We start from the raw sequence: 13775 nt of genomic DNA on the forward strand, positions 1-13775 counted from the left end.
CTAAATTATGCTAGAAACTATTCTTCAAGGCAAAATGCTTTGAATGTCCACACTTCTGCATTTATTAGCCATTATATCTGCCCAAAATGAGGTCTCTGATTTGGTATAAATGAACAGCAATCTGAAAATATTATATTTTTATATCTACAAGAGTATCACTTACTGTCCATATGTTCCTCCCTTTTCTTTAGCTCCTTGTATTTCTGGTTCATTTCACCTATGAGAGATATAAAATACAACATGAATTTCAAAAATTGCACATACAGGGCTCTAAATTAAAAATCTCTCTTTGGTTCTCTCTATGCCATTAGTCATTGACTATTCGATGTGTTCGATTAGGTGAAATTCTTTTACAATGACTTATAGAGACTTTTCAAGTAGACATATGCATGTAACTTGAATATGTGGAACAAACAATATGATTGGAAAGGACTTAAAGGCTTTCCATTCCCAACCTGGGGCTATTCAACCTATACATGAACACTATGGGTGCTGAGAAACATAAGTTCCCAAGAAAGTCCATTCCATCTTTGAAAGATCACCAGCAAGACAGCAGAGTAACTTCACTCACAGAGTTTATACTCTAAAGATTGAACAATTAATTAAAATTAAAAGGTACTAACTGCTATCATAGGAAAAATAAAAGATGCTATAGGAGCACACAGCAAGGGCAACTAATCTAGGTTAGGGTTACAGAGAAAGTTTCCCTAAACAAGTAATATTTAAGTTGTATTATAAAGAATAGTAGGAGTTACCTGGTCAAAATACAGAAACTGCAAATGTCAAAGCATTACCAGTAAAAAGTTTCAAACTGAGGATGAATATGGTAGCATAAAGAACTGAGGGAGTGGTATGGCCGAGGCAGAGAATGAAGTGAAAAAGTAGCACAAAGATGAGGCAGCTTACGAAGCACCTTATAAGATCCATGTTAAAGAGTTTGGACTTTCTCCTAAGGACAATTACTAAAGAATTTTAACCAGGGAGATGAAATAATCCGTTTGCAATTTTGAAAAATATTTCCAGTCTGGAGAATAAAAGAGAAGTAAGATTGGAGGCAATAAAACCAGTTAGAAAGTTGTCAGGATAATCTGGGTGAAAGATGAAAGCTGCCTTGAGTAGAGCAGTGGTAATTAGGATGGAAAGTAGTGAATTATTATTTGTGACATTTAAGAGCCAGAGTGCTTGGCTTGGTGAGGGTTAAACAGGGAGGAATCAAGTATGATTCCCAGGCTTCTGGCTTGGGCATCTGAGAAGATGGTAGTACAACTAACCTAAATGGGGAAAAAGGTGAGAAAGAGTTGCTTACAGCAGTTTTGGATATGTTGAGTTTAACAAACATGAAAAGCATGTCTAAAGAGACAAAAATCCAAGGCCTAGAAAAATGAATGAATTCTGCCATTTAGGCCTCACAGAGGGACCCATTAGTAGGAGTGGATCATGATTGTTTTATGACAATAGGATTTCACTGTAAGAAAAACTGAGCTTTGAAGGAACATGGCAGCTGCCTTCTGTAGAGAAAGCAGACAGAGACATGAACCTCCATCTGTGCATATACTTGCTTGGCGTTAAGTGAATTATGAGAACACAACAGTGATGGCAAAGTCAGAGACGTGGATTAGCAAACAGCTTTTCTGCCTTCTGGTCTGAAGAGTTTTCTGAAATTCATTGACGACAACCCTGATGCTGAGAAAATCTTATGTTAAGGCTTCCAAAATATTACTGGTAGTAAAAAGCTGCAAGTGAAAGCTAATGTTTAAGGACAGTAAATACCTAATGGTCACAAATTCCTAGCCAGGCTACACCCAGCACCAATAGGAAACCCTGGATCCACTCAGATAAGGCTCTAGATGGATTAGCAACTTTACTCAACTACTACTCAGTTCAAATGATCAACCATGGTCTCAAATTACACTGACGCCCCCTGATTAACTGTGAAGAGGAGGCCAGAGGTAATCTGTTATTAATTAAACAAACTTTGTCTGTATATGTGTGTGTGTTTATATATATACACACATTTGTAAAATATACTACAGACAGGTTCTTGAGTGGGAAACAGAAAGAGTTGGAGTTTGCAGCACACATGATCTGGGATACCCTTATAGGAGGAAGATGTGCATATAAATATCATTGCCCATGTGAAGTGGCAGAAAAGCTACTATCTCCTGAACCTGCCATGGCCCATGTTTCCAAGAAAGTCCTAGTTTCTTGTTCTGGCTATTTAAGTTCCACTCTTGGGAGACTGGTCAGGCATTAAGGGATTAGGAGGGAGGCCTGGATCCTAGACTTTACAAGGATTTAACTATCATCTTATCTTTTTTCTTTTAATCTTAAGAGAATTCCTACACATGATGTTTCCAGTTTCTCATCTTGCTTTTAAACCCCAAGACACTGCAATGAGGCTTTTCCTCCTCCTGTTCCAATGAAATTGTTCTCAGTGAGATTATACAACTGCTTAATGATCAAATTCAAACGGCAGTCAGTTATCTTACTCTGTAATATTTGACACTATTGGTACAACTTTTCAATTTTCTTTGTTTTCCTCTATGTTTTACTTTTGATTTTTGTGGGGATGGGAGGGCTTCTCTGGCGTTTCTTACTCTCAGATCATTATTTTTCTGTCTTCTCTTCATGGGTCTGCTTCCTTCTTCATTTATATTCTAGAGTTCTGTTCTTAATGAACTTCTAACGCTATATCCATGGCAATTTCATACATTCTTGTGGTTTAAGAAATGTCAAATTTAATATATTCTCTGAGTTTTAGATTCTTTAATCTAAATGCTTACTATATATATTGATTTGGAAGCCCTTTCAGGACATCCTAACTCAGTATATTCATAATTAAACTCATAGTCTTCCCTCTCTTTATTCCCTATTATATTTGGCTGTCCTTACCATCCATTCATCATTCAAGTCAGAAACCTGAGAGGAGACTCCTCCCTCCTTCTCTCCTCAAAGTCATCCTCCTAGTTGCCAACAGATTGAGCTGGAAGATATAACTGGTTAACATTTACAGCTGTACAGCTGGCCAGCTGGATTAGATGGGACAGAGCTCCTACACATCTCAGCAGATTCCCAAGCTTCATAAAACTTCCTCCAATATCACTATTGCTAAGAAGCAGAGTGGTCAGAGCATTAGTGAACTTCTCTATTTGGTGATTTCTCAGTGGAGGATTAGTATCTGAGTTGCCCATAAAGGCAGTGTAAATGTAGGCAGTCCTAAGGTAGGGTAAAATATAATGGTTTTTAGCAAATATATCCTTAGATTCAATATCACAGGACAGGATAAGATTGTAGATAGATGGAAGCAAATCAGTGTATCACAATGGAGGTACAAGCAAGTAAGCAGAAGGGTCTAATGTAGTAGAATCAACAATGAGGAGACCAAGGGAGAGGGAAAGGGACACAACGGTAAAAGGAAGGTAATTTTGGAGATATCCTTTAATTCTGAGCATTTGATGTGTGCATACTTCTATACTCATTTATTTATTTCAGATAAATTTACTGATTATCAGATACTAAGTGCCAGATACTGTAACAGGTGTTGGGATATCAAACTGAGTAAGACAGTTTCCACCCTACTCTCAAAGGGCTTACACTCCATTAGGTGTACAAAAACAAAAATTTATAATGCAACATAAGTGCTCTAACAGGAATGGATGAAGTGCTGTGGTAACCAGATGCGTGAAAAGACTTCAGGAGGATTTTACACAGGAATTATACCAGCAAGGTACTTTATCAGGTAACATGGGGATTAAAGAAAAAAGTAAAATATTTTCCTTTGAAGAATTTATACTCTAATAAGACAAGTGTACAAAAATGTATACTATAAATTCAGGCTTTTTCATCCCTCAAGTAGGAAAGAAGAAATGCGTCTGTGCTGTTAACAAAAGACTGGGGCTACTGTAGAAAGGACACCATTGCTTTTTTATAGTCTCTGCTATAGCCAGCAGTGGAGTAAGGGAGATATGCTCTTCTTGCACTGCCAATAGTCTGAGCACCACCAAAACTACCTCTGTCCTCACTGCAAGGAAGTTCACCCCATACTTTTACTTCTCTGGCATCAAATGACATTCTCCTGACTCAGGCTTTATAGGCTTTTATACTCTGAGAAGTAGTTCTGCCCCTAAGAAGGTCTGATTACCATTTTCCAAATAGATGGCTATCCCAATCTTCTCTCCTGATCAATACACAACAAGACATGTACTAGTAACTCTCCTGGCCTCAAGGTCCCCAACTCAGCAAAGCCTACTGATTTTGGAGTTGAAAGGTCAACAGAAAACAAAATCAGGGAGATGGGGCAAGAAAAAACTCCACAGGACTTTTGCACAGCCAGATTGTTTCTTAGCACTTGGAATACTTCTGAAGCATGCAAAGAAAGTCTCCCAGTACCTTTCTTTCTTTCTTTTTTTTTTTTGAGACAGTGTCTCGTTCTGTTGCCCAGGCTGGAGTGCAATGGTGCAATCTCAGCTGCAACCTCCGCCTCCCAGGTTCAAGCGATTCTCCTACCTCAGCCTCCCAGCTAGCTGGGGCTACAGAGACGCGCCACCATGCCCAGCTAATTTTTGTTTTTAGCAGAGACAGGGTTTCACTATGTTGGCCAGGATGGTCTTGAACTTCTGACCTCAAGTGATCCACCCACTTCAGCCTCCCAGAGTGCTGGGATTACAGGCGTGAGCCACCGCACCTGGCCTCAATATCTTCTATATGGCATGGTTTCTATCCCTATTACCATTCTGGTCACTCTGCTATGAATGAGCTCTAGTTTTTCTCTAACCCTTTTAACATATTATGCCAAGAAACTTAAGATTCCAAGAAGATGCCACTCTCCATAGTCTACATAACCATTTTTTGTTATGCAATCTAGGATTTCAGCCGTTTTCAAGGCTGTATCACATTAATTCATATTGAGTTATCTAAACCCCTTCTAACATTTTCACGTATTTTAGTGAGCCAGAACACTTTCTCCTCCCTGACTCCTATTTCAATTTTAATTAGTTGTGGGGGCCTATAAAATTCCATCTTTTTGCATTCAGTCTATCTCTCCCATCTACTTTTCACATACCATTATTACAGTAAGCAGCAAATTAGTACATAAAATAGTCATTCCTTGGTATCTGATGGGGACTGGTTTCAGTACCCCCACCCCTCTGTAGATAACAAAACCTGAGGATGTTCAAGTCTTTTACATAAAATGGCATAGTATTTGCATATAACCTATATATACCCTCCTGCTACATACTTTAAATCATCCCTAGATTACTTATGATACCTAATATATTGTAAATGGTTGTTACACTGTGTTGTCTAGGGAATAATGACAAGGAAAATAAGTCTGTACATGTTCAGTACAGATGCAACCACTGTAGGGCAAACTACACAGTATATATCAGCAACAATGTAACACTTTTTGTTTTATTTTTATTTTAAAAATAGAAATGGGGTCTTACTATGTTGTCCAGGCTGATTTCAAGCTCCTGACCTCAAGCAATCCTCCTGCCTCAGCCTCCCACAGTGTTGGAATTACAGGCATGAGCCACCACGCCCAGCCACATTTTCTATCAACACTTGCAGATGACTTTCATTTAATGACCTGAAAGAGTACATTAAGATGCATCAAAAGTCTGGCTCTTCTGGCTGAGCACAGTGGCTCACACCTATGATCCCAATACTTTGGGAGGCCAAGATAAGAGGACTGCTTGAGGCTGCGAGTTCGAGACGAGCCTGGGCAAAATAGTGAAGCCTGTCTTTACAAAAAATTTAAAAATTAAAAAAAAAAGAAGCACAAACTGTCGCTTTTCTCTCTTGATAACCCTCATTTGATGATGATGACGATTATAATTTCTATTTGGTGCCCATGGTGCCCATATGGTGAGGTGGTGAGATGCACAGCACTGTAGGTAAGTGGTGAGACACGAGGCTAACTTGAACCTTCTAATAGGACACCGGAAAGATCATTTATGCTGGAAGAATCTTCAAGCGTTTAAGGTCGAGGCTTCATGATACAGACGGCTTTAGTTGGGAACATTGTTCTAGGAAGCTGTTTCTCCTTTTTCCTTGAAGCATCAAACAACTCTTGCAGTGCTTGTAGGCATGTTGCTATCCCTCAGGTGACACGGAGGCTTTGTTCCACTGAAGGATCATACCCTTTAACACTTGCACCTGTTGAAAAACTGCTGCAAATTTTTCAAGTATCCAAATTGAGGACTCTGTTTCTGCTAAATCTGTTATCACTGTCATCATCTCCTGTAGAGAATTTCAGCAGAACCTTGAGTTCCTTGTTGGTAAGGGTTTCTCTATGCTCTTCTATGTGTTCCTCGAAGTCACCCTTGATCATGTCAGAGAAGCATTCCTCATCAACTTCCTTTGCAACATTCAAGATATTCCTGGGCCGGGCGCGGTGGGCTCACGCCTGTAATCCCAGCACTTTGGGAGGCCAAGACAGGCGGACCACGAGGTCAGGAGTTTGAGACCAGCCTGGCCAAGAGAGCAGCCTGGGCAATATGGTGAAACCCGTCTCTACTAAAAATACAAAAATTAGCCAGGCGTGGTGGCATGTGCCTGTAATTCCAGCTACTCAGGAGGCTGAGGCGGGAGAACTGCTTGAACCCAGGAGGCAGAGGTTGCAGTGAGCTAAAATCGCGCCATTGCACTCCAGCCTGGGTGACAGAGTGAGACTCCAACTCAAAAAAAACAAAAACAAAAACAAAACCATATTCCTGACTTCTGCACCAATAATGGGGAAGCTCCTGAAATCACTGACTACCTCATTCCATAATGGCTTCCAACATGCACTGACTGTCTTGGGCTTTGGGACATCTACAGCCTCTGTAAAAAGCACAACTACATTTGCAATTGTAAAGCTCTTCCATAAATCCATGACACTGTAGTCAAGGTTAGCATCAAGGACAGCACAAATCCTCCCAAAGGTGAGGTGGGTGTAAGTCATTTAATGCACTTGCTGATGCCTCGATCAAATGGCTAAATCAGTGAGGTAGTACTTGCCTTAGGCAAGAACATCACTGCAACATTGTCATTAGTGAAGTAGAGAGATCAGGGATGGCTGTGAGTAATGTCAATTATGAGGATGACCTTGAATGGCACCCTGTTCTCTTCCAGGTATTTCTTCATTTTAGGAATAAAAGTGAATTCCAGGAACAAGATGGCCATCACCCAAGCCTTCCTATTGTGTTGCCAGAACACAGGTAGGCAATTTTTGATTTTGTTCTGAAGGACCCAGGGACTGTTTGCTTGGTACACAAGACCTGGCTTGACCATGTAACCTGCTGTGTTGCCACATAGCACCAGAGTAAAACGATCTTTCCAGGCTTTGACCCCCAGAGCCTGCTTGACACTCTTACGGATGTAGGTATTAGGCCTCTTCTTCCATAACAAGTTTCTTTCAACACAACTCAAGACTTGCTATGAAAGGTATCCTTTGTTTTCTGAGTTTCTTGAGCTCTTCTGGGAATGCTGATACTGCCTGGTCATCAGCTAATGCTGATTCTCCTGTGATCTTTAAGTTCGTGTGGCTGTACTACTTTCCACAGCTAGCTAGTCATCCCTTAATATCCTTAAATTCCTTCCTCTCACTCTCTTCAACTTCCTCATAGGAATGCTCACAAAGGCTAAATGCTTTTTCATACATAATTTTGCCATCAACAGGGACATGCTTCTGTGATATTTTGTCTACTCATACATTTGATGTTTTCTTAGTCTCTGCAAGCTTTTTTTTTTTTTTTTTTTGAGATGGGATTTCACTCTTGCTGCCCAGGCTGGAGTGCAATGGCACGATCTTGGCTCACTGCAACCTCCGCCTCCCAGGTTCAATCAATTCTCCTGTCTCAGCCTCCCTAGTAGCTGGGATTACAGGCGCCCACCACCACTACCGGCTAAGTTTTTGTATTTTTTAGTAGAGACGGGGTTTCACCATTTGGGCCAGGCTGGTCCTGAATCCTGACCTCAGGTAATCCACCCGCCTCAGCCTCCCAAAGTGCTGGGATTACAGGCGTGAGCCACTGTGCCCGGCCAGTCTCTGCAAGCATTTTATCATGAATCACAGCAATAATTTTTTTTGCCATTGTAGGGGCAGCACTAAAACTTCCACAAATGTCAGCTTCAGCTTCCTTCTGTTTTATTGTGTCACTTTGGTAAATCACATGCCACTTTTCAAAAGATCTAAGATTTTTATTTTCTTGTTGAGAGACAGCACTTTACGTTCTCTCTTAGTCTGTAAGGGATTTCTTTCACCATATAATTGATTTTTAGGAGTCTTTTTTTTTTTTCACAGAAGCAAAGAGTGAACACAAGTAGCCAATGAATAAAACGCCAGATGAACACTGCTCAAACAGTGGGTGCTAGAGAGAGACTGAAGATCTGTGAAACAATGGGAGGCTATAGCAGGGTATTCTTCAGTTCAAATGGATTCAGCATAGTGCTTAGCACATGGCAGGTTCAAACTTGCTTTTTGAAACTTCCTGTATTTTTTTCAATTATTTTCCATCCATAGTTGGTAGGATCTGCAGATGAAGAACCCGTGGGTACAGAGAATTGACTATATTACAAAATTGCTGTGGTAAAAGGAGTACATATAAGCTTAATGTTTTAAACTAACTTTGGCATTAGGTTTCACCCAATTTTCTAAATATACATTCTCTGGGAAATACAGTTGACCCTTGAAAAACAGAGGTTTGAACTGGGTGGGTCTACTTACATGCAGATTTTCTTCTGCCTCTGCTACCCCTGAGATAGCAAGACCAAACTCTTCCTCCTCTTCCTCAGTCTACTCAATGTGAAGACAATGAGGATGAAGACCTTTGTAATGACCTACTTCCATTTCATGAGTAAGTGGAAAATAATAAAAATCTTTATAGTTCTCTTAATAACATTTTCTTTTCTCTAGCTTACTTTATTGTAAGAATACAGTATATAATACATACAAAATAGTGTTAACTGTTTATGTTATTGGTAAGGCTTCCAGCCAACAGTAGACCTTTGATAATTAAGTTTAATTCTATTTCTAAAGACAGGAGGCACTTTAAAAACTGTAATTATAATTTTTACATATTGTATAAATTGTATAATTTTTATTATCTAATTATGTAAAACAAAAGGACTATGTAGAAGTTTGTTCCAACAGAGTACTGTATATAAAATCATACAGTATAATTGGTAGTACGCAGCATATACTAAACATATGGTCCTTAATCATTTTCGAAAGTAGTGGTTATCAAACTTTAACATGAATCAGAATCACCAGGAGGACTTACTGAAACACAAATTGCTGAGCCCTCTCCTTAGGGTTTCAAATTCAATAGGTCTGGGGTAGAGCCCAAGAATTTGCATTTCTAACAAGTTTCAGATGGTGGCGATGATCCTGGTGTAGATGTAATACCACCATTTTAATGAAAGATTCAACGTATAGTTTAAACAATTTCTAGATTGAACAATAATAATTCATTCTTCTTCAGCAGATATATGTTGGAAAACCACAGAATAGCAATGGATAGATGCCATTTGAAATCTCAGATACCAGAAGATAAACCACTTTGAAACTAAATAGGTTATTTTGTACATCCTGAAGGAAATACTGATGGGAAAATACTTTCTAATGTATGCTTTGGGAAAATAACTGCAGTAAAGTTATTCAATTTTGCTTTTATAAAGTAACAGCATTAACAATAAGTCACTAATTAATATTTATGAGCATATTTTAAATTGACTGCTATTATGAATGTGTTTTGTGTTTATATATGTTTACCATTTATGTTATTGGTAAGGCTTCCAGCCAACATTAGACTATTAATAATTAAGTTTATTTAATTATCTAATCTAATTCTCACAATAACCCTAAGAGGTAGGTACTGTAATTACCTCCATTTTAAAGAAAAAAAACTAAGATAAAGTAAGATTAAATAGCATAAATAGCATGTCCAAGATCAAACAGCACAGCCTGGATTTGAATCCAGGCATTCTAGTAACAGGACATGTGCTTAAAATAAAATGATTCTGGCCAGGCGTGGTGGCTCACGCCTGTAATCCCAACACTTTGGGAGGCCAAGGCAGGCAGATCACCTGAGGTCAGGAGTTTGAGACCAGCCTGACCAACATGGAGAAACCCCATCTCTACTAAAAATACAAGAAATTAGCCAGGTGTGGTGGCGCATGCCTGTAATCCCAGCTACTTGGGAGGCTGAGGTAGGAGAATTGTTTGAACCTGAGAGGCGGAGGTTGCGGTAAGTCAAGATCACACCATTTTACTCCAGCCTGGGCCACAAGAGAAAAACTCCGTCTCAAAATACATAAATAAATAAACAAATAAATAATAAATAAAAGTATTCTGTCTTTAACATTGTTTATTTTACCCCCCATAATTAAAGAAACAATGGTCCTAACCAAGGCTTTAGAACTTTGAGTATGAAAAAGTATACTATAGACAAACCAAAGTATTATATTTTGTTATTTTACTACTTTGAATGACACATATATATTATGCAGAAAGTTACAATGAATTCATTCAGAATTTAAGACAGTAATTCAATATTCCTATAGCACTTTGCATATATTTCTATTATGACATATTTACCACATTGTAGCAACTACTTATTTATATGTATTATGGTATATTAATAATCATATATTTGGTTTTACAATCAACTCCACATTTGGGAAAATACTTGAATCTGGAAAGTAATCATTTTTGGTGAGTAATAATGCCCAATAATCCCTCCTGGAGAGACATATGACAGTGACCGTACAACATTTGTTAACTCTATTTGTCAATCCTACTGTGTATATATTAATAGATGCTCAGAAAATTAGCCCCATCTTGTGGATCGCAGTGGTACTACAAATTCAGGCCTAACAGTCAAAACTTCGGAACTGTCAGTGATGTGTACGTTATCTTGACTGACAAAAACTAAAAAACTTATGGCTAGCATTGGTAAGGAACCACCTTCACATACTGCTTTCGGTTGTATAACATAATACAACCTTTTCTGGGAAGAAATTTGCAAACCAGTTGTAAATATAAATAATATTCCATTCAAAATTTCACTTCTAGAAATTTATTCTGTGGAAATAAACAGACAAGTTAATAAACATGAATGTACTAGTGCAGCACTGTTCTTGGGAGTAAAAAATTAGAAACAGCCTAAATATCAATGTGGATACAATGAATCCTATGTAACAACAATCATAGGGGTAGCTAATGGTTGTCAGAAGCGCTTAATATGTACCAGGCACCATTTTTTTTTTTTTTTTTTTTTTTTTGAGACAGGGTCTCACTTTGTTATCCAGGCTGAAGTGCAGTGGCATGATTTTGGTTGGAGTGATTTCGGCTTACTGCAGCCTCGACCTCCTAGGTTCAAGTAATCATCCTACCTTAGCAAATAGCTGGGACTACAAGCCAAACACACATCACCATGCCTGGCTAATTTTTGTATTTTTTTGTAGAGACAGGTTTTCGCCCTGTTGCCCAGGCTGGTCTCGAACTTCTGAGCTCAAGCAATCCACCCCCCTCAGCCTCCCAAAGTGCTAGGATTATAGGCATGAGCCACCACACCTGTACCAGGCACCATTCTTAAGTCTGACTTTAGAGCCCTAACATTGACCACTATGCTATACCATTCTCTATGACGAAGTATACATCCTCATAGGGAAGAATGTATATTATACAGTTAAATGAAAAGACTCAAGCTCAGAAGAACTGTATATTAGTATTACTCCATTTAAAAATATGTTTATCAATGTATTAAAAGTCTAAAAGCCTAAACATTAAACTGTAAACCATGATTACCTCTGAAGACTTGGATGAGGAGAAAGGAGATGACATTTTACTTTATATACTTTTCTGCTTGCATTTTTCATGTTAAATACATGTCAGATTCATATTTAAAATTACAATTTTAAAAAATTAGTTAATCTGAATCTTTAAAATAATTTTAAGTAGTTTAAAAGACTTTTTTTTTTCTTTTTTTTCTTGAGACGGAGTCTTGCTCTGTCACCCAAGGCTGGAGTGCAGTGGCGCGATCTTGGCTCACTGCAACCTCTGCCTCCCGAGTTCAAGCGATTCTCCTACTTCAGCCTCCTGAGTAGCTGGGATTACAGGTACACACCACCACGCCTAGCTAATTTTTGTATTTTTAATAGAGATGGGGTTTCACCATGTTGGTCAGGCTGGTCTCGAACTCCTGACCTCATGATCCGCCTGCCTCAGCCTCCCAAAGTGCTGGGATTACAGGCGTGAGCCACTGCACCCGGCCAGGACACTTTTTTTTTAAGCTGAAAAGGATGACCTCCTATAAGCTGAGGCTAATTGCCCAGTTAATGAAAGCATGAGGATGGTCCTATTTAAGGCAAAACACACAAAAAAAATCTTTTTAAAAATAAGTAAAATGATCTACCTTCAAGGTGCTTAAAGTTTCAGAAATTCTAGGTAATTAAGGCTTATAATTGTCATTTCTTGGTATGAATGGCACGTTGAACATGCACATCTAATTTTGATCCTCCCGCAAACCCCACTAAAACTATAGCAAAAAGAATCTTTAAAGGTAGAAACCCCCAGCATACAGAAATAGGAGACAACAGCAATAAAATTTTGGAAGCTGAAAGGAGATGGAGAACTGGTAACTGACCTAGCAGACTTGAGAAAGTTGAAATCTAAGCCAGCATTGGGTGAAGCTGAGAACTACCCTGATTTCAAAAGGCTCAGTATTTTTGCATAGAAAACTGATCACTTTTTTTGTGATTTGTGTAAGGCTTTGACATGTCTTATAATAGTAATGCTGTTCTTTATAGAATTTATTCAATGTAAGGGAATACACTAGTAAAGAGTAAAACACCAGGCACAGTGGCTCACACCTGTAATCCCGACACTTTAGGAGGCCAAGGCAGAAGGACTGCTAGAGCCAAGCACGTTGAGATCAGCCTGGGCAACAGAGCAAAACCCTGTCTCTACAAAAAAAGTTTTCAACAATTAGCTGGGCATGGTGGTGTGCACCTGTAGTCCTAGCTACTCAGGAGTTTATTTTACTTTTATTTTATTTTATTTTGTTTATTTTATTTAGCTAAGGCAAGAGGATCACTTGAGCCCAGGACTTTGAGGTTGCAGTGAGCTATGTTGTCACACCACTGTACTCCAGCCTGGGTGACAGAAAGACCCTATCTCATTAAAAAAAAAAAAAAAAAAAATGAGTAAAGTTAAGGGCCTGATTTCAGCTAAGTGGTCGAAGAAACTATTTACTCTGAAGTACTTCAGTATAAGATATAAACTCTCAAGTATTAATTTGTAGTAAGAATAAAAGAATTTCTTTTTTTTTTTTAAGACGGAGTCTCACTCTGTCACCCAGGCTGGAGCATAGAGGTGCGATCTTGGCTCACTGCAAGTTCCACCTCCCGGGTTCACACCATTCTCTTGCCTCAGCCTCCTGAGTAGCTGGGACTACAGGCGCCCACCACCAGGCCCGGCTAATTTTTTGTATTTTTAGTAGAGACAGGGTTTCACCGTGGTCTCGATCTCCTGACCTGGTGATCCGCCCACCTCGGCATCCCAAAGTGCTGGGACTACAGGCGTGAGCCACCGCACCCGACCTAAAAGAATTTCTTAACAGATTCCTTAACAAAAACAAGCTGGGCACAGTAACATGGACCTGTAGTCCTGGCTACTTGGAAGGCTGAGGCAGCAGGACTGCTTGAGCCCAGGAGTTCAAGGCCACAGTGAGCTATGATCATGCCTGTAAATAGTCACTGCACTCTAGCCTGGCCAACACAGCAAGATT

At 39.2% G+C, this 13775-nt stretch overlaps 1 protein-coding gene across 3 annotated transcripts in view; it reads right to left on the minus strand.

The window, feature by feature from the left end:
- The window catches only part of IFT74 (intraflagellar transport 74), a 106612-nt gene that overhangs the window by 17949 nt on the left and 74888 nt on the right, over positions 1 to 13775 (minus strand). For all 3 annotated transcript variants that reach the window (XM_034967268.3, XM_034967269.3, XM_063594014.1), the window contains one exon: positions 164 to 217. In XM_034967268.3, the coding sequence (XP_034823159.2) occupies positions 164 to 217 (54 nt within the window). The remainder of the gene's footprint in view (positions 1 to 163; positions 218 to 13775) is intronic.

The sequence above is a fragment of the Pan paniscus genome, chromosome 11, assembly GCF_029289425.2.
Source record: "Pan paniscus chromosome 11, NHGRI_mPanPan1-v2.0_pri, whole genome shotgun sequence".
Classification (NCBI taxonomy): Eukaryota; Metazoa; Chordata; class Mammalia; order Primates; family Hominidae; genus Pan; species Pan paniscus.